Genomic DNA, 22,519 nt, shown 5'->3' with positions numbered 1-22,519 from the left:
ATACATCTCTTCCTTGGAGGATCTTTTGAAAGAAAGGCAATATAATATCCAAACTATGTGTTCAGAGGTGTATAAAGACTTTGCATAATGAAGTATTATGTTTTTATCTACATACAGCACGGGTCGCCTTACATGGAGTTCACCATGTTGTTTCTACAGTAGCCCTAAATGGACAAACTGCTTTACAGAATTTCATAAATACATTATCTCCTTCAGCAAAGAAGCGAAAACGTGACAACATCTTAGTTCTGTGTCAGCCATTGTAGTGCTTCGAAAGGGAGGGATAAGCGGTGGAGTGCGCCATTGATTGCAATTTGCAACATCACCACTAGATGCTGCTAAAATTCATACACTGGACCTTTAAGTTGAAGCACTGTCAACATTTTACAAAAAAGGAAATTCAGCCAAAGACAGTCTTTTTATATTTAACTATATCCAGTATGAAACTACATTTAGGCAGTTTTAAATAAAAGTTTAATCATGGTGACCGACAGAATATTCAGTATAGGGTTCAGTTGGAAATGTTGATGAAGAAAATGATTTCAGATTTCAGAATTAATTACCTGAAGCCACTGTGACATGCTGTACATCTGTCTGCATCTCTCAAGCATTTTAAACAGTTCTCATGACACTTCACACACCGCCTCTGACCTGAAACACATACAGACAAAGATATTTGTAGTAATGTGCAATAAAGTGCAAAAATACTGTGACCTACAACACACATCGCTCAATCTGACCTTCTGTTTACACTGTTACTTGCTTAAATTTGTCTCTCCAAAACTTATTTTTTGGATGCAGCAACATCGCTAACAAAAATGTCCGGAAACATGCCTACAAACTGCTGCTGTCCGCTCTTTGACCCAATCAAGTTTGGTATCTATGTAAAGATTTCGGGTTCATCTGCTCTCCACAACATCATTCCAGCTGTTAGCCAATAGAGAGCGTCAAGACAAACCGGTTTCTTCTTAGCAATGGCCTGCTACAGCGCCTCTGATGGACACCTTTTGGATGGACACCTGATGGACATTTTACCAATGTTTTGATATAAATAGTTGTATCTCAGCCAAACATTGTCCAAACAAACCATACATCAATGGAAAGCTCATTTATTCAGCTTTCAGGTGATGTATTTATCTCAATTTACAAAAATTGACCAGTTTTGTGTTCCAGGGTCACAATAGAGTTAAAATACAGAGAGAGCCAGAGAGACATTTCAACCATAAACGTTTTTTATTATCTTTAATTTCTGGCATTTTCCAGAAAATATCAGGATATCTGGCTGCATTTTAAACTTGTGTACATGCAACTTATATCCACTCATGTTTCACATATACATCTGCTCCACATGTGCAGGTTTGCATGTGTTCAACGGCCGAGACACAAACAGCAGTTAAGCAAAGTCAAAGTCGCAACTGGATTTGATCATCTCTCTACACAACGCAGACAGAGTGTCAAAGATGGCCATCCACGCGCTCATTTGTGGACATAACAGGAGCCGCCCCATCCCGATATCTGGTCTAAACGAAATAGAAACATATGCCACATGCATACGTGTCATACTAATCATCGCTGACCTCATCTGATTTATCCTAGATGCAAATGAGATTACATAAAGAGTCTGTGTGTCAGATATTTCTCCGGAGAGAACAAGTCTGGAATCTCAATAATGTCATTAGAGATCTTAACAATTTGTCAAGTTTGCAATCAAAAGCCAATATTATCGTAGATCTCAATATGAACTCAAATGTTTCTCATTGAATTGACTCAAATCCAGATTATTTTGCCTCAATACTCTTTATGTGTTTCAACAATGACAAATGTGTTGTTATTGTTTTTAAGCAATACAACAAAACTGGGGCAATATCGAGGAGATTTCTTCCGGGCCAGTGAACGGTACTGCAGACTCTCACCGGTCAATAAACCCATGATGAGTGTAATGACCGTGCGTCCCTCACCCTCGTCGTGGCAATAGCCGGTGGGACAGCTCTCCGCACAGCTGTTCTCCTCTAAGTTAAAGTAAAGTCCTCTCCTGCACGACCTGCATTCATTGGCTCCACGTCCGACACAGTTCTCACAGCCTCGACTACAGCGTCTACACCGCCTGGCATCTCCATCTTCAAAGTAACCCAGTGGACAGTGACTCACACAAGTCCTATGGTCAAAGATAACAAAATGCCATCATGTTCTTAAGACTCAACATGTCGGAATGGAGCTCATGATAAATAAGTGAAAAGGGGAACAGGTGTTGTAACGTGTTATGGGTTCAGACCTGCCAGTCTTGAGATTGCCGAGACTGAAGTGAACACAGTTCAGACAGTGATCGGCGTCTGGTCCATCACATCCTTGATCTCCACATTCCTGATGACACGATCCTGAAATACAGTCACAAAACACCCTTCACCTCATGACACCAGAAAATTGCGCAGATATGCGTGTTCTTTATACAACGCGGGCTATGCAGACACAAGTCTTTATATATGGAAAGCCAGGAGAGTCAAAAACGCTCAAGTTTTAACACGTCAACAAAGAATCGTGAACGAGTTGTTTGCGCGTTGAGTACATGTTGTTTGCGCGTAGAGTACGTGTAGTTACGTGTAGAGATTTTGTTATGGAAGGAATTTATTTCTCCGTCTATAATTAGAGACAAACCTTTTGTAGAATGTTTAGAAAACCTGAGCAAACATTAGATTCTTCTTCTTAAGTGTGAATTTTTTTATTGATGCTGGTTATATTCATTCAGAAATTATATTCAAGAAAACGAATGAAAGCATTTTCATTCTAAAATGTAAAAACCACACCACTGCTAGCTGTTGGGACTATTATTGATAAATGTGGTTATTTTTTTAAAGAAGCACTTTTTATACTTTCTACGCGTACACATTATCACAACGTGTTCTGTGTGTTCAGGCAGCAATGAGTTTCTTTGGAGAGAAAAATAGATTTCTGTATAAATTCGTATTTATTTATCTTATATTTCAATAAAATGTTATAATAAAACATTACTTTATTTTCATCAAGTCTGGTGAAACTTAAACCTATTCTTTCTAACTGTAACAATATTTATTCATATAAAATCTAACGGATATAAATAACAAACGCAACACATGCTTTGTCCAATGGAGTTCTAATTCTGACAATAAGGTAAATTCTGAACTTTTTTGCTCATAGCTATCTTAAATATTTACATAAAATTTTGGATCTGAATTGTTTTATTTGAAAGTAGACATGTTCTACAAAAATATTACCTGTGTGCCGAGTAGCCTATGCTTTGGATGGCCTAAATGGTAGGCAAGGCCAAATATAAACAGAAAATCGTATCTTTGATAAATTAGATTGGGCAGGTCATGGGGACGGCAGAACGGGCATCCTTTTTCTTGTCTAACAAAAACACTAACTTTTGCTGGTATTGTGAGTATAAGACTTTCGAATCATTCCCTTTATTTGCGCTAAAACAAATATGCCTTTTCAATCTGATGAGGGATGGGAAAAGGAGAAGAAAATGTTTGTAAACGGGCAGATTCAATCCTCGGAATCATGTAGACTACGTGTTGTTTGCGCACTATTTGTTAACACATCAAATACGCATCGATTTTTCATGTGTAACCTACACATACTGTACGCTTAAACAGTGCATTCTCAACACGTTGTTGACGTGCTAAATAAAAAAATAAAAATGACCCTCCTGTCTTTCCATGGCAGGCTGCGCAGACATGCATCTTCTTTAAACACACCAGCTCTGCTTCCGTTAATAAAGTTAACAAAAATGCTTTTGTTCTGTATTATTTTACAATCACACAGCATTTTCGATTAAGAAACTTATAATATTATGTAAGTTTGTTGGGGATATAGCTTGTTATAAGTAATATAACTAAATACTTTTCTCCTCAGTTTTTATGAAACATTGAGAAAATGTGTGTCCCAAAATAGACAACCAATAGAAAGTAATTTAATAATTTCAAGGTGCAACAAGGATATTTTAGCGGCATCTAGTGGTGAGGTTAGGAATTGCAACTAACGGCTCACTCCACCCCTCCCTTTCAAAGCACTTCATCTGCTGACACTGAACTAAGATGTCGTGGCATTTTCGCTTCTTGGGGCTACTGTATTTACAAAACGCACTCTGTAGAGCAGAATTCATTCAACAAAACATTCTGGGGGTCATGAAAGTTTTGTGAATATGATTAAAATGATGTGTCTGGCAACTGTTGTTTTAAAGGCTTTCTGGAAAAGAGTTAAAAAGTATAAAGCTCCGAGTTGTAAATAAGTTTTAAATTTGAATAAGAGCATTATAGTCTCAGCATTTTACATAATTCTGCAAGATTTCTACACAGAAAACATGCACTGGGTATGACTAACATTACCATTATATTCCTCCTCTTCTTCTTCTTCAGGCTCAGTGACGCCTGGCAATGAATCAGGAATTTTCATCTCTACGCCTGCCGTGGGAATCTCCAGCATCCTGGAGCGAGAGTGATGGGAACTCTGGGATTGGTAGGGGTGCTCAGACGTGCCGTGAAGGATTAGTGTCCACTCCTTCAGCTTACCTGAGAGAGAAGAAAGTGACGGAGCGTTGAAGTGTGACAGAAGAAGATCTGCTCTGCATTATAATGAATTAGATAGCGGTAAACCAGAAACAGACTAAATGTAAGCCCGCCTAAACTTAACAAAAAAAGAAACGTCGCCGTTCAGGTAGGAAACGACACAAGTATGTAATCACTCCTGTAGCCTTTCAATAAACAGCAAAAGATCTAGACCACAGTGCAGCTTATTGACGCCCCAAACCCCTCGACTCTACAGATTCGCTATATCACTGTTAAAGAGACAGTTCACCACAAAAAACATCATTCTTCCTTCAGAACACAAAAGAAGATATTTTTAAGAATGCTGATTACCAAACAACACTGAACCTCATTGTCTTCTATTGTATGAACAAAAAACCACTCAGACATTTCTCGAAAATATGAAATATTTCTAAACGGACAAAAATGTGCTATGCTTCATTTTCATTCACCCAATGAAATCTATCCCTCTCTTTCAGGTGCTCACATGCCGTGTTCATATGAATGACAAAACTGAGGTTAGGTGCAGTACAGACTTCTCAAGTGTTTTCCACACTCCTGAAGAAACGGCACTAATCCACATGATTCTCACCCAACACTTCTGGATTACGCTGCTGAGAAGGCGAGTCGGTTATCTCCAGGGTCCACGTGCCCTCAACTCTCTCCCCCCAGCAGTGCACCGTCATGAACTCCCAGTTCCTAAAGCCCTCGTTGGAGTTATCTAGCAATCTGGAACACAAACAGAGATATTAAATGTTTGTGAAAGAGTAACAGTTTTATCTGCTATACTCGCCGATCTTTGGTCAAAAACTGCTTTCAGACCTGTCGATTAATCACATGAGCACTGATCCTGATAGGACACTACATCTGACAGACGTCTATTTGACATCTGCAAGACATAGTTTGCTCATCTGCAATACATCTTGAAGACGTCTGCTGTCAGATGTCATATAGACATCCATAAGACGTCTGTAAGATGTTTATGATTTATAATGGAGGTAAAACTGCTCTTTCTAAGATGTTTACCAGATGGTTTTACACAGCAGTTGTTTTCCAGATCTCCAGATCTTTAGCAGACATCTTACAGACGTACCAGTGCAAGCTGGGGAGCATTGATAGAAGCGTAAAAGAAAAAGCTGAAATAGCCCCGGATAGCACACATACATCTGGGAGACGTCTAATTGATGTCTGCATTTACATCTGCAAGACATATTTTGTATTGTTTACTCATGTGCAATATGTTTAAGGATGTCTTCTGACAGATATTATATAGACATCTAGTAGATGCCGGTAAGATGTTTATGATTTATAATGAATGTAAAACTGCTCTTACTAAGACGTTTCTCAGATGTTTTGACAACGCAGATGTTTTCCAGATCTTTAGTAGACATTTTACAGACGTACCTCTGCTATCTGGTGCTGCAATTTGAAATTAAATAAAATCCCAATATTCTGCAGATGTTTCTCATAAATCAGCACAGAAAATGTGAAATAATAGTCACCTGATCGTATCTCAGTTAGTGATTAGCATACAATGAATGTTTTTTACATTAAAGAAATGCTAGCACTTCATGCTAAAATGTTAACAGAGCAGATTCAAGCAATATCGATTCCCTATACTTTTTTTAGCTGATTTTCAGTAGCAAATATCAATAATGAGAGAGATTGTTGCTCATATTGGCATTCGCATACTGGCGTCACTTAACAAGGTTCACAGGGAAAGATTTGTGATGTGACGTCACAGGACTGTATCACAGCGATGGAACAGATGGACGCTTTGGCTCGGTTTTTGTGATCTCGGGCCGGTTGCATGACACAGTGTTCTAAACTTTCTCTGGTTATATAACAATCCGGTCATTCTGTGATTACAGTTAACTTCAGTGAGCTCTAAAAACATGCAGGTTGATGCTTTCTAACACAGAAAAGTGTAAATCTAGAAGTGCTAATCTAGTAGAAATGTAGCGCTAATCTGAGATAGTCTGACATCTGGTGCTAATTTGATTCAGAAATATGTCTTACAATTTAATTGTCTATATACATTGCGTACAATTTCTATTAAAAAAATGTCACTGTAGTGTGTTAAAAGTGAAAGTTAAAGCAGATAAGTGGGTTTAAAAGCACAAATAATTTGTAGAAATCGTGAAATAAGGTGAAGCTGTTAGTGTCCCATTAGGCGGTACAAACACAGGATCATAACTATTCCAGCTTTTTTAAAACAGATCCCGAGCAAACATTTATATTAATTTTTTTTGACTTAAGCACATTTTCTATACGGGATGTTAACACCATTCTAATATTAGGATGTTTCACATAAAAAATAAATAAATTTTCAGTGCTGCATGCTTGCCAATGAGATTTGCTTTTTTTTTAATAAAAGTCAAAATTATTGTCTAAAAGACACCGTTCTACACATCTTGTTTAATGAGATTAAAGTTGCAGTCTGTAACGTTTGCCTCTTTACGCCACATCTGTTTTCATCATAAAATTGCAGATTATGTAATTACGTAAATCACTCCCATCAGCTCAACTGTTAAACAACTATTATAATCCATTATTATTACAATTTTTTTTGTCATTGTACGAATGATCGTACCTTGATAAATGCGGCGGTTGAAATCGATTGTAATTTACATATCCCACCCCTATAAATTCAGGGTGTAGACACTCCTAGATTTTGCGACATGGAGAAACGTAATTAGGCCAAACAGAGGAACTGTTACGATTTAGACATGTAAATTTTAACTTTGAAAAGCGAAATCAGAAAAAGTGAAAAACAGTTTATTAAGAGATCACTGCTGCGGGCAACAGCGAACCGAACTCCAGCTGAGGTTTGAATTTTTATTGGATATTTATGTGTTGTAACAATGACGCAAATAAAATATTTATTGTTTCACTATTATTATTTTAACATTGTTGTTGCTTTAATCTGACTTCAGTCTTTAAGAACTGTGTTTGAGTTACATTAACTTGTTAATTTAAAAATGAATCTAGGTGTAAATTAGTCCCTACTGATCATTTTTGTGGCGCAATCAAATGTGTATTAGATGTGTAAGTGTTTTTTTATACAATTTTTATTCATTTAGGTGAAGAGAAAAAGGTCTGTGGCGGAGGAGACTGATGCATGTTTCTAAAAGAAATCTAATGCTGCAAATCTTGCATTTCAGGCTGCTCAAATTAACCACACGCCACACACTGCTTTATGTTTACTTAAACTCTTTCAGATCTATCAGAGGCAAGAACCAAAACAGTGGTGTTCTGCCCCCACAAACCGGCCCGGAGCCTGCAAGCTTTGACCCAGTGCGCGTCTTCCACCACGAAGCGAACATCGCACAATTTTTTTTTAAATCATGTGTCTGTTTAAATCGATTTGTCTGTTTTTATTAGAATGCATTTTGTCAAAGAAAGAAACTATCTAATTGCAAATAGTCAAACAAATCCATTGCATATACATATATTGATTAGGCCTATTGTAGTTTTTTTTTTACTTTAAGAAGCCTTTAAGGTTTTATACACAAAAGCACCTGTTAAACTTGTAATTTCTAGCATTTTAATATCATATAATTAAGCTAGAAATTAAAATAGTTTATTAATGTAATGAAATAAGAAACGCATTGGAATCTATTTTTACATTGTCATACTAAATGAAAAAAACGTTAATCTATCTTTCTATTTATCATTATTCATTATCAGTTATCAAAAGGGTAAAGCAAATACGAACCTTTGGCCTTTCTCAAAACTTGCCTGCACGAACTGAGACCTGTCGTGAGATTTGATCGTAACAACCACTCACGTCCATTTTGATAATTGGCAAGTTTTGCGTGGAAACGACCGTACGCCCAGTTTTCGTTTCATAAATAAGGCCCAGCGACAGCAAAATGTGGGCGGGACTTTGGATTGGGTCATGAGAGGATAGCGTGCCAGAAATTAAGTCTATTTCTATTTCAGAGAACTCTCGTCTTTCAGATGAAAACACTTGTTACCCTTTGGGCTCCGGCCACAATCACACTACTCTAATGAGTGCTCCACAAAGCCCACTTCTCTGAATCTGGCCCTGTTTAGCAGGCTCTCAAAGCATTAGCTGTGAACACTTTCCTCTCCAGCCTCCAAATGGAGAGGGTTTTTGCTACGAGTAGATGGTAAATTTGTCCCTTGCTGCGTACTGTACAGTACATGTCGAAAAGATGAGATTAGAAGAGGTCCCGAACGCAGTGTCTTTCTCCAAAACCAGTGATAATTCAATGCACATGTCTTTCCTGGCATTCGTAGGGCACTCCTTCAACCGTATTATTCATTCTTCCACCGGCAAAAGCCTGGGGTGAGAGATCGGCAGCGTCGGGCGAACACCTGCCAATAAAATGTGGCCTCTGAACACGGGAAGTCCCATTATATTGTCATGTCGGTTACGGCTAAAGCAAGACGCTCGGTGGGAGATGTTTGTACGGCGGTGGACTTATAAATCATTGATTTTGGTCTTCTGTAAATAAGTCGTAGAGCATCAAAACAAAGATCTCACTGTGAAGAGAATAGTGGGATGTCCATGTAGACAGACATTGTTTTGGAGAGAAAGCATTTTATTACTACGAAAACACATTATCTTTGAAAAAGGGCTCTCGACCGATGGGTTGCCAATCAAAAATAACACAGCAGGTCGAAAATGCTACAGAGGATCTAGACATTTAGAAACCAATTACTTTCAGTTCACGTCAGATTAACTAATTTCAATATTTGATTTGAAGACATTTGGACTCGTTGTTCATTGTGGGTGCTGAAGCAGAGCCGTTGGAAACAGGTTGTGAGAGAGTTTGTTTCATGAAGGCCATAAGAATGGTACTGAGGATCTTTCAGGGCCACTGACCGTACAGATGAAGCTGCTAAGAGAATACAAAACTATAGAGATGAGAGATTTTAGAAAGAACAGAATGTGAAGACATACAGAGAGTTTAAGAGCGATGTGTGATTGACAGGCAACAGATTCATGTGGGACAGACACTAGACAAGCTCAATATATTCTCCTTTGTCTTGTCAGTCTATGGTGCACGTTCACGAGAGCACTTCGACACATGCACATTTGGTGTGTTATAGGAGAATATATCGTTATTTTGGTTTGTTGTTCGCACATAAAGTATTCTTGACGCTTCAAAAAAATTAAATTAGCCACTATGAGCAGATGGACCAATTTAACAAAATCTTAAGTACTTTTCTGGACCTTGGAAACAACTATAACCATGATGTCTATGAGGAGGCCTTGTGTGGAATGGCGGCGCCGGTGTGTTTACACTTACATACATACATATACAACAATATGTTCATTTTAACAAACAACAGCACTACGCGACGCTGCACTGCGTCTTCTGGCCCGATTCACATTTCGCGTCTTTCCCGTGTGCAAATTCATTATTTTAAATGAAGACGCACGGCATGCGCGTGCAAATAGGGGGTAAATACACGCATGCAATGAAGCATGCACATTTTTCTAGTGGGATAGGCAACGCTTCGAGATGGAAATACTTTTTGGAGTGCCGTACGCACACCGTGGGTCATTTGAGGAGACGGAGGTGAGGCTCGCGATTTCCTTGCAGTTTTAGACGCAAAATGTGAATCGGGTCCAAAACTCATCCTTCACAATGATAAAATCCTGGGTTATGCGTGTTCTGATCCATGTGGATCACAGATCATTTGCCATCAGTTTAACCGTTACATAAGATGTGTTGAATTTGTATTATCAGAGCTTTCCGGCTTTCTTTTACGTGAATGAAGGCAAATGTCTCTATCAATGGCTCAGTCTGCATTTAAGAGAGTGTATTACTAAAAGAATGTATTTAAATTTCAAATGAAAATTAAAAGAATAAAATTTAACTCAAGATATGAATCAACTACAACAAAACAAAAAGGCTCAAATAACTATAGGCTGGTTAAGATATTTAAACAACCATTTATGCTAAAGTTTACCTCTATGCCAAATAATTTGTCCAACAAAATGTTTTAATTTTGTGTACCCTAAATCTCATTCTTCGTTTCTTTAAATAAAATCTTTAAAAAAATCTTTAAAAGAAAATTCTGCACAAACACTTCTATACATGTCTACTTGTGTGCAAAGTATTTCATGATGTGATGATTTGTGCTGTAAGTATGATATGGAGATCATACAGTAGATGAGGCGTACCTCTGAGCTAGCAGCTGAGATCGTGTGCCGGACGGTGAGATGAGGTTGATCTCCAGGTCTCCTCTGCGAGGATGAACGATGAGCACACGCACCTGCACGTGTTCCAGAAACATGACGTGATGATCGCTCTGTTCACTGCAGCCCGTGCTCGTCATGCTGCTGTTGATCTTCTGATCCGCTCTGATGTACCTGCATGAGGAGAACACACGTCACACACCCCCATAATAAACATACAACTCTCTCTTCATTCTCTCTTCATAATTTTTAGTTATACGGCATAATAAAGTGCACACTGATGTCTTTGATGATGTTTATCTGACAGAATGGTTAGAGAAATCAGCTCTCACTTATGGAAGGTCCGCTCGATTCTTGAATTTAGTGACCAAGAAAAAGGTCATCCTACACTCAAGATGATTTTTCTTACCCCATTGGGATATTTCTTTGCTTGTTATAAGGAAATCTTCACTGAAATTTCATTTTTTTTTCTTAAAACAAGACTCAGTTTCTAAGGTCATTTTGCTTACCAAGAAAATGCATTTGATTCAAAAAAAAATTACATTTGTACTGGAAAACAAGACAAAAATACTAGGTAAGAAAGTCGTTTTTTGCAGTGCCTTTGGAGGTATAAGGCATCCTTGCTATTTCTTGAATGTCTGAGGCAAATGACAGATGATTTGCGCTGCCTAAAAACACAAACTCCCTATTTTTTCGATGTTCTGGAATCACATTAAGCAACGACAGAGATCAAATGTTTCAGAAAATGATGTTGAACTGTAGTGTGTTTTAAGGAAATTCATCTTCTGGGAACGTACCGCCTCTTTTGCGTCAAACTCTACGGACCACATCACTTTGTTTGACTGAAGCCTTCATTCTATTTTCTGTAAAATTCACCATATGTCTGCAAACACAGCATCATTGTTTTAATGCTTCAAAATTTTTTTTAATGTGAATGTTATTTGTCAGTTTGCTTTATACTAGGGCTTTCAAACGATTAATCGTGATTAATCGCATCCAGAATAAAAGTTTGTGTTTACATAATATATGCCGGTGTTCTGTGCATATTCATTTTGAATTTATGAACATTTTATAAATATATTTAAGAAAAATATAAAAAATAACAAATATAAATTAATACATTTAAAAAATTCTAAATATATAGACAAGTATGTGTATGTTTTGTCTTTATAAATACAAAATTAAAATGCACAGTACACAGATATGTATTATGTAAACACAAACCTTTATTCTTGATGCTATTAATTGTTTGACAGCCTTTATACACACTTTGATATATTATATTGAAGAACAGTTTGAAAGAATAGTAATCCAATATTCTAAAATACTAATGCCGTCAATTAATAAAAAAATTAATCTGACTAATCACGCATTTTTATGTGATTAATCACGATTAATCGCACATAGCATTAATGCTTTTTAATATACTTTTACATTCTAATAATTTCACATTTAATCTCCTTATTAACGTAGAAACTAAAGATTCTTTTAACCACATCATTTTATGAATGAAAGCCATCATTCTGATACTAGTACCCAAACTGATTTCTCCATTAAATTGATACTTTTTTTATTTATTTCAACATTAATTATAGCCAGTCTCTCAACACCGATCTGATGGATTCATTTAAGATTTAATTTAACACGTTCAAGTCTGTGCTTACAAAAATGCTAGACAAAAAATGGCTTTCTGGCATCATCTTCTGTGGTTTTATTCATTCAAGCACGAAATAGAACGTAATACTGGTGTGCTGTCTGAAAGACATTCACTGACGCAGCTTTAAGCCTGTGACTGTGTATACCAGTCCAAACGGGAACACTGTCATGTTGTATATTTTCACGTCCCACAGCCAGAAGCTGTCTATCTACTCTGAACGCGTCAAAGCAACCGTTTCAAATCACGCTGAAGTGGTTTAAAGGCCTTTACAAGAGCGTGAATATATAATGTAATGCCATACAAAGGATGACAAAACAAAAGGTTGCTGCGTTAGTTGCGTTAAATATTCTAAATGCGTTATTTTGAATACAAATAAAAATGTGCGAACCCTTTAAATTTGAGTCGATCTCGATTGGCTCAATCTGGAAGTGATCGAAGTCGGAACGTTCACTGGTGTTGTTACACTTGTTACACATTTTCGTGAATTTAGAAAATTATATTTATCACTATCTGTGATGTGAACGGGCCTTAAGAACGTCCCAGAATGACAGAAAAGCTCAAAATACTGCCTGCTTCCCCAAACTGAGGAAACCTCCATCACGGGAGGAACATATTACATTACAACTACACAGTTTTCTGAATCACACCTCCCCAGAACATAAAATCTTCACTGGAGATTAATGAAAAGTATCAATGGAGAAAAGCATTAGAGCCTTTAGATACGGTGAAAAACCAAAACAAACAGAAACATCATCATATTTACGGTGAAGGATAATACATCGGTCAGTCTTCTTTGTACTATATTGTTTTTCAAGGGCATTCTAATAGTGACAGGCCTCTTTTATGGCTCTGCTGATAAACAACACAGCGCAGATGGCGGTGAAATTACTCACTGGAGGTTTGAGACATAATTTAGCACACGTTCAACGCGGGCGTCATCCAGAAATAAAGTGGCCAGTTTCACGTGCCCCGTCTTAAACTCGTGACTGACATTGGATAACATGCTTAAATTGGAACTCTGTTCCGTTCAATTAGAAACCCTCGAATAAAAACCTGTGAGTGGGTAAAGCCATCTATGACCGAGAGGCATTTTCACTCATTTACGCAGCCTGTGTTTCCATTTACATGAAAAGGGTCATCTAAAGACATCTACAATTAAAATGAATCATTGTTGGGAGAAATTTTTAATTTGAGAACTGGTTTCCTCCGGGGGTCATGAAATTGAATTGGCAGAGACTTTTCACCACAAGTTATTGGATTGTCAATTGAATCGTGATGACTGAAAGAATAGTTACCACAAAAAGAAATTCAACACAAGCCACACAATACTTCACCAGTCCAAAACAATATTTTGGGAAAACTGAAAATATGACGCACAAACCGAATACAAATATTTTACTACCCAATAACTTTAACAAAAAAAAACATTTTCATTTAGTTTAGTTAAAATTCTCTGTAAAGCATTGGCCGATGATGCCAGTCATCTGCACAGACACCGAGCTGAAATGATCAATAGCTGCTGATTTGTTTTGACAACTTTTTCACACACATTGCAAATTTCGTGTGCGCGGACAGCCGGGACAAAAATCAAACCATGTGATGTCCTTGACAGAGGACAGATGATGTCATTGACACAATGCACAACAAACACCCATCACAATGAGCAGAAACACATCCGGATGAAACACGTAACATGTTAGTAGTTTCTTTCTTTTACGAGCATTCCCGAGTCGATTCTTTTGAAAGCATTAATTGAACAATAGGCAAAACCATTTGAAAGGCCAATGAATCAGTTTAAATGATTTGTTCAGTTCGCAGCACGATCTGAATCATCGGTGGATTACTCACTCCTCGAGACGTAAGAACACGCAGAACACAATGAGCGTTGGATGAAGTGGATATGAATCTATATCTATGAAATCAAATGTGTCATATTGTTTGCCAGCAATGATAAATCCCCGCCATATGGGCGCAACCACACAACCTGTTCGTCAGACACAGCATAATGCATTCTACCTGTCAGACACAGAGACGTGGGCTTGCAGAAATATAGACCTACATTTGAAGAACAGAAGGAAGAAAACTTTATGATGGGCGCCGTGTTGCTTACTGTTCAAGTCACAACACACAAGAAAACATGAGCTTTGTCAAAATTGTGTATTTCAAGTAAGATAGGGTGACCATATGAGCCATTTCTCTCGGACGCGTACTTGCCAGGATTTGGGTAAGTTTTCCGGGAGTCACATTTGACAACCGCATACATCATCGAGGTTCTCACATTTCAGTAAAAAAAAGCATTATAAAATTATCATTTAACTTATCATTTGTCATCATTCATTGTAGTCATTCTTACCTTGAAATATAACAGCTGCCTTTCTAAAATAAAACCTGAAATAATAAACCTCATGACGTGTGTGGTCAAGAAATGCGACTCCTTGGAAGACGCATCCGAATACTGGAAAGGAAGTGTACGGGATAAATGGCTCATTATGGTCACCCTTATATAATAGACCACTGCAGATGTCCTAGATCATCTTAGGAAATGCTCTGAGTTTAGTTAAATGCATTTTAAACGCAAAACTCTGAAGGTTCACTTAAGTTTGGCATGGTCTATTATTCTAAAAAAAATAGTGTTAACTATATTGACATCAGGACTAGATGAAGATTTATAGAACTGCATGTCTCTTCTTTATTTGTCTATTCTTAAGTCTCTGTGTGTATATTGCAAACATATGTGCTTATGATAATTAAAAATATTGATTAAAATCGAATAGCTTTCCTGTAGCTCAGCAGTAAGAGCAAGGTTGTGGGTTCGATCCCAGGGGGTTGCACATACCTATGTATAAATGTTTAGGATATTGCAATGTTGCTTTGGATAAAAGCACCTGCCAAATGCATAAATGTAAATGTAATATTAAAATATTTTGGTTTTAATATTCATTTTATGAATAGTAGGTCTATAATCAAATACAAAGTAACTAAGTGACTAGCTACTTGAGTAGTTTTTTCATTGTATACTTTTTTCATTTTTTTTCATTTTTTTAAATAGTGACTTCAACTTGAGTAACTATTTCTCTAATTACTTGTACTTTTACTTGAGTAAAGATTTTGGCTACTCTACCCACCTCTGGCCATCGGTCCTCAACAAAATAATCTAAAAAAAAGATCATTTAAACGTAATGCAGCTGTTTACATAAATCCCTTATCCAGCGTATCTCTGAAATCCAATGGACAAAACTTCTTTTTAGATTTATGCATTTGGCAAAAGCTTTGGATAAAGCCGACTTACAGAACAGTGCATTCAAGGTTTCGTAGGCAAGAATACATAAAGAAATAAGTATGCAAAGATGATTGTTTTTTGTATCAATGACATCATCAGTCCTATGTAAAGGACCGGTGACTTAATTTTTTTTATTTTAAGATAAGTTTAATTCCCAATGTTAGTGTCAGGACTAACATGTCTATCAAACCATTATTATAACAATCATGACTAGAGATTTTTTAGCACAACTGTTGTTCCAAGACCAACGAAACAATCAACTACTTCAGTATGTGTGAAAGCATCACATCCCATGACACGGACAATAGAAAAGTAACATAACTTAATCAACTTCTCTTTCTTTCATGTCCGGATTCAGTGCTGTTCTCAACACGCTTTAATTACTTGACGCATGTCTGAATGGAAACAAGATATGCGACAATGCACGAATCATAATATAAAGAAGGTCACACGAGTTTCATCATGCCCTTTAACACATCAACACCACAATCTGCCTTTGAATGCAGTGACAGCTCATCCTCCGAGGCCAGATATGAAAGGACCCACAATCCCCTTCAACATCAAATTTGATGAACTCACAGCCACAGGAGATATTGCACTTTAAATGAGGCCACACAGAACAGTCAAGTATTCAAACTGTGTTTGGGAACAAAGCCGCAGGACACAACTCAAGCCAACGACCCTTGAACCAGCGCCAAAGCATTCTGGGTTCGATGGTGAACCGCACGTTCCCGTCCGCCTGCGATGTTGACACGGACACAGCATTGTGTCAACATGCTTTTCATGAAAAAATACACGCAGATAAACAGGCAAACAACTGCCACCAAACGACAGATGTAGACGTGGGCACAATCCATGATCATTGTCTTGATCACATTATGACAGCAATTTAGACTTCTGCAGGGATATGAAATTTAAATGTTGTTTTAAATGTTTAAGTGACAGTTTATGATTGTAAAGATCGAGGCTGAACGAGAGCCGTGAGTGAACGACGCGAGGCCGGTGACGTGAGTGATAATGACTGTCAGCTGTGCGTTGTTCCCTCACGGCTCTCATCCCGCCTTGCTTGTTCCAATGGTGTTCAGAAAATACACTGTATCTTGACATGTCTGCTGATGGGATGCGTCCTCCTGTTTTAGGGCCAAAGAAGAGCAGATTTTGAGCCAAAAATGTTAGACATGCTCCAGTTATTTCCAATGGCCTCCTGATGGAAGTAAAAGCCTTTCAGTATAATCAGATATAGTTTTCGAATGAAAGAACTGGAGTCTTTCAAACCCACAGGGACTGATTTAAACCCACCAGACATCTCTCACCTCATTTAAGAATTTTAAATGATATTCTGTATTTATTCACTCACTCTCATGTCATTTCTCTCATATTTGGGCAAATTGTAACATTTTTATGAATCTTAAAGAGAACTAGTCTGATGTGATTGGTCAGATGGTCTAGTCTGATGTGATTGGTCAGATGGTCTAGTCTGATGTGATTGGTCAGATGGTCTAGTGTGATGTGATTGGTCAGATGGTCTAGTCTGATCTGATTGGTCAGATGGTCTAGCCTGATGTGATTGGTTAGATGGTCTAGTCTGATGTGATTGGTCAGATGGTCTAGTCTGATCTGATTGGTCAGATGGTCTAGTCTGATGTGATTGGTCAGATGGTCTAGTCTGATGTGATTGGTCAGATGGTCTAGTCTGATTTGATTGGTCAGATGGTCTAGTCTGATGTGATTGGTCAGATGGTCTAGATCTGATTGGTCAGATGGTCTAGCCTGATGTGATTGGTTTACCGCAAATGAGGCTCACGATCTACAGTGTTTGGGGGAGAAGAGTGAAGTTTTCGCGGGCAGTCCTAGCAAAATGTATGCCGGGACAATATGAAGTGACGTAAATCTGCGGCAGTTTGTGAATCGGACTAGGGACGACTCGTTTGCGTGATTCAGAGTCGACTCCCTTTTTTCCAAGCCAATAACTTTGTTATTTATTCACCTTTAGATTTACAACTTGGCAGACTGCTTACTTTCAAACACTGCAACATTACACACTGCATGAAAGGTCTTTTTCATGATCTCATGTGATGTACTAAAAATTCTCCGTTTGTTTTAACGATAAAAGTAAAATCCGAAAGGGTCCGAAATCTGACAAATGTGTCTGTCATCTGAGTTTCAAACATTAAATTTCCTGAACTATGAAAAAACAACATCTATGAAATAATATATTCCTCAGAGATGACCTGGCAGTGAGTCAAACGGTGTCTACACTGGACGCGGCGCAATGCAACATGTGAAAAGAACGCATTAGAACCCATTATAATTTGACATTTTGTCCACACCGGATGCGCAACGTGGTCTTGTCTGCTGTAGACACTGTGTCGGTTAGAACAGATACTATATGTTTGGTGAACTCTTTCTCTGATGTGATATGACAGTAGTGAAGTGTATATGGAGTGAAAGTGAGTTGTGAAGAAGTTTCTCTCGTCACCGGGTTCGGCGCTCTGAGCTCTTGGTGCACGTGTGCTGAGCAGGAACGTTTCTCCACCTCTTGGCTTCCACCACCATGGCCTCGGCATCAATCAAACCAAAGCCATACAGATGACTGACTAGTAAACAAACACACAATTTAATTTCTTATTATTTTCTTAAGAACATCTTCATTTTTTTTTTAGGAATGTGTTGTGAATCCGGCCTCTGTGTCTCATGATTAAATGCACTTATTTTCGAGTTGCCGTTACTCATTTTAAACGTTAACGTTTTTTTATTTTGACTGTAATACTTATATAAGAGATCCAAAGTAAATGTACTAGATTTTCATGTATTAAAGGTAAAAATACATGTACAAATGTTTTAATGAAATGTAGCATAGTAAAAGTATGACATACAGTGTGCTTCTTTTGTACAGATACTTGTAAAATGTATTTGATAATGTAAGGTAGGTAATGTAATAAAAATCCACCTCTGCATTTAAATTTTTTATATTATAACCACATTCTAGAAATGAAGAAGTGTACAGTTGATATTCTCTTGTGATGCGGTCACCTTTGTGTCCGGCTGCGTTGGTTTTCCAGTCATTGGCTTTCAGGTGAGCCGGTCTTGACGTCTTCACCAGGAGATGCTGGACGTCCCTCCACGTTATCAGAGGACTGAAATATAACAAGATAATGAGATATTAGAATAAGTCTATAGATAGTTTCCACAGTAAAAACATAAACAAACTATATAATATTAATAGAAATGAAATATAAAATAAATAGTTATATTATAAACAAAATCACAGACCGGAAATAAACTTCAGGCCAGGCGTTTGCGGCCGATGAAACTGTCAATACTATTAATTGTTGACTATCCATTATTGTTTTTATATTGTTTTTATATGTTTGCTTAAAATGAAAGCTTTTCATATTTCAAATGATCAGAGATCAAGTTGGCTGGTAGGTAACGGAAGGATTGAGAAACAGTGAACTGACTTTGCCTCCAGAGCGAGAGCGATGACTCCCGCCACCATTGGTGCAGATACTGAAGTACCCGTGTGACCATCTGTACACCTCTGACGCAGATCTGTGGTCACCTGCAAACAAACAATTACGCCTGTGAAGAAGTGCACACGGATCACGTGAACTAAACAAACACTGCATGCTTCCATCTGCTTAAATTCTGTCTTCTCCCTTGTCTCATTCCAATGTCTAAACCTGTATGTTTTCATCAGCTTTTAGATAAAAAATCTAACAGTCACTCACTGAATGTTTAGTAAGTGAATTTGGATGAAGAATGCGGTTGTTTATGTGGTTTGTGATGAGCAGGTATGTCTGTCTGTCTGCATCGGTGTGTGGTCACTTTATCTGTTTAAAAGAAATGAGGTCATCTGTTTATTTCTGGATCGCATTAATTGAAAGAATGTGAGGGAATGTGTGTTTGTGAGGCTTCTCGCTTTGTAAATATTCTCTGTCTTTGGTTCTTCTGAGTAACTTCGGGACACACACAGAGCTCAGCTGGTGCGCCACAGGCAAACAGAACGTTTCTGATCAATTAAAACTGAGCTTGAGTCTTAAATGAACTCAAATCAGAAAGATCTGTGTTTCCTTACGATAAGAGACACACATGTGCTCAACAAGAAGACCATGAAAACAACGTTGCATTTGGTGTCTTTGATGTCCTTTCACTACATTCTAAGTGAAAGATTTCTGATTTTAAGACCTGTACATCTAAACAGGATACATTTTTGACCTGGTTACTGTCAAATCTGAGAAAGATTTTTCAAGACAAAGATTGTCCAATCCTAAAATCTGTCACATGACCTTACAGAATGAGAACATGTATTCATATACAACATAGAAAAAATGTTTGAATCAAAGTTTTACTGTAGTTTTATTCAAATCATGAAATTATATTCACTTGGATTTTTTTTTATAGTTTTTCCTTGTCACATTGATTTTAGTTTATTTTTTTTTAAATATCAATTTCATCATTTTATCATTTCTTTATTTATTATATTGCTATAAACATTTAATTATTTTTGTTATTCCAGTGAAAATAACAAAATGTAATAGATTTTGTTTTCAAGTGGATTTTATTAAAAAAAAGTAGCAATTTGTAATTTAATCATTTAATTATTTAATATATTGCTTTTTAAATTCAATGTATTATTATTCCAGTAAAATAATTCTATTTCATATATTTTTTGATTTGTATTTAATAGTTTAAATCATGTTTATTGTAGTTAATTTTAAAATATTATAATTATATTACTATTTAAGTTTTATTTTGTTTTAAATTCCAGTAAAAAATAAAGTAATTTGTTTAATAAATATTTTTAAAGGATCATTTCTTTTAATTTTATTTACATTCTAGCTGTATTTAGAAAAATGTTAGCAACTGACATTTCTGGGAGATCATCAAGTGTCATAAAATGTTAGCTAAAGGTGTCCTAAAACTGTTTGCTTTCCAACAGTATTCAAAATATCTAATTTTGCGTTTAACTTAACAAAGATACAATCATTTTCTACAAAGGTAGTCAATGATGTCCCAGAAATGTCAGTTCCTAACATTTTTTCCAAATATCATGCTTTGTGTTCAAAAGAGCAAAAAAATGTCTACAGTCTGGGAACAACTTGAGGGTGAGTAAATGGCCATTTATGGGAGGAGTATCCCTTTAATCATCTTCATAGCTCATGTTGGTGCCCTTTCTGTTGGTCTCTCAATTTTGTGTCGAACCTATCATCTTCTGACTAGATTAGAAAAGGGCAATGAAATTGGCTCCAAGCTGCGCCCGCCCCCGATGGCGTATTTCCAGGAAGTGCATGAGGAACTCAGTAACACCTGGAAAGCCCCCTTCTCGGCGGGACCACTTCAAACTAGTTTAGGGCACATGGCGTCCTTGGCAGGGGTCCTCTCCCTTGGGTTGATGCACCTGAAACTGCTTCAGCTCTGGCTACAGAGTCGGGTTCCATGGAGAGCGTTTCCCACTGGCAGTAGGCGTATGATATGATGCCTCTTTGCACTCAATTCTCATGCAAAAGGCACATTAACGCACATATGAGCCAGTGTTATAAAGATACACACTTCAACTTTCGAGAACCCAGCATTGATATTCATGATGTGTTTTCTTGTTTCCTCACTGAAAACTGCTTTTAAGAAGCGATTTAGCTTTTGAATATTTTTACTACTTTTACATTAACCTCAAGGCCACGTGTGCAATAAAGATAAGAGAAAAATTGATCATACCCGCATTGTAAAATAATAGTCATCTCAGAGTTTATGTGGGGAAGCTGAGTAAACATTTTCATTCAATCAGCTCACGTTCACAGAAAGAGAGAATGGATACTTCACTATTTTGCGGTCGTAAAACTCTCCGCTGCTGTATGTGGTGGCGAGGGTGGATGTGCAGACCTCCAGGTACCACGGTTTGTTGCCGTTTTCAGTAGTGCTGCTGACAGAGATGGTGTAGATGCTGTTTGTGTAACCGTCACAGGAGCAGTGATCGCTCTGTCTGCCTCCGTTACCAGACGCCCAAACAAAGATAGAACCGAGACCTTTACGACCCTGCAGAGACATATGCGTATGTGAAGAAAGAACATTACATCATGCAAAAAAATATTAAAAACTTAATTTTTCATGATCCAGTTAATATGTAAGGGATAATGTACAGGCAGCCGTTTGTTTTCGCAGAAATAAGCACTGAAGGGGCTCATTTCGCTATAACATCAGGCTGCTTGTACGTACAGTAATAAAGATGATAAAACTTGGTTCTCAATGCTAAACTTAAAAAAAAATCTAATTTGAGCTGTTGGTTAAAATGACAAAATATAAGTTGTTTTTCAACAAATGCAAACATAAGTTTGTAAAGCTACTTACAATTGTATGTTTCAAACAGAGGTGGCAATGGAGTGGCAAATGTTTCTGATTACAGCTTTAGCAGAAAAAGCTTTACACACAAAAGCAACAGTAATTACAACAGAGCCACCTACAAAAAAAAAGTTTATACCCCAACACTGCAAAGAACATTCTTACTCAGTATTTCAAATTATTGCAAAAACACTTAAATTAAGACAAAATTGTTTTCCAATAAGAAAATGTCCAAAATTGCTTAAATCAAGATATATTTATTTGAGAAGATTTCTAGTCTTGTTTCTAGTTATTTTTCCTTTAAAGGAAATTTATCTTGATTGAAGAAATATTAGAAATTAAACGGGTCTCAAAGGGCAAGTTTTTGAAAACAACAGCATTATCGTTTCTGTGTAAACTCGAGTATTCCCCAAACAATAATGGTGGTTTCATGCTCCATGCTTGTGCGGCGTGACATACTTTTTATCATTTCCACAGCAAAAAGTAGATTTTAATGCACTATCTAC

The 22,519-nt window shown here is 37.2% G+C and overlaps 1 protein-coding gene across 2 annotated transcripts in view; it reads right to left on the bottom strand.

Moving 5' to 3' along the window:
- Window positions 1-22,519, bottom strand: part of pcsk6 (proprotein convertase subtilisin/kexin type 6) — a 52,401-nt gene that overhangs the window by 13,058 nt on the left and 16,824 nt on the right. For both annotated transcript variants that reach the window (XM_056737567.1, XM_056737575.1), the window contains exons 8-17: window positions 21,498-21,710; window positions 19,139-19,239; window positions 18,711-18,814; window positions 18,157-18,274; window positions 10,726-10,914; window positions 5,155-5,291; window positions 4,365-4,547; window positions 2,273-2,375; window positions 1,959-2,155; window positions 564-651 (exon numbers count right to left, since the gene is read on the bottom strand). In XM_056737567.1, the coding sequence (XP_056593545.1) occupies window positions 564-651; window positions 1,959-2,155; window positions 2,273-2,375; window positions 4,365-4,547; window positions 5,155-5,291; window positions 10,726-10,914; window positions 18,157-18,274; window positions 18,711-18,814; window positions 19,139-19,239; window positions 21,498-21,710 (1,433 nt within the window). The remainder of the gene's footprint in view (window positions 1-563; window positions 652-1,958; window positions 2,156-2,272; window positions 2,376-4,364; window positions 4,548-5,154; window positions 5,292-10,725; window positions 10,915-18,156; window positions 18,275-18,710; window positions 18,815-19,138; window positions 19,240-21,497; window positions 21,711-22,519) is intronic.

The sequence above is a fragment of the Triplophysa dalaica genome, chromosome 1 (assembly GCF_015846415.1).
Source record: "Triplophysa dalaica isolate WHDGS20190420 chromosome 1, ASM1584641v1, whole genome shotgun sequence".
Classification (NCBI taxonomy): domain Eukaryota; kingdom Metazoa; phylum Chordata; class Actinopteri; order Cypriniformes; family Nemacheilidae; genus Triplophysa; species Triplophysa dalaica.
The sequence above is the reverse complement of the archived record's forward strand: the minus strand, read 5'-3'. Positions and strand labels throughout refer to the sequence as shown.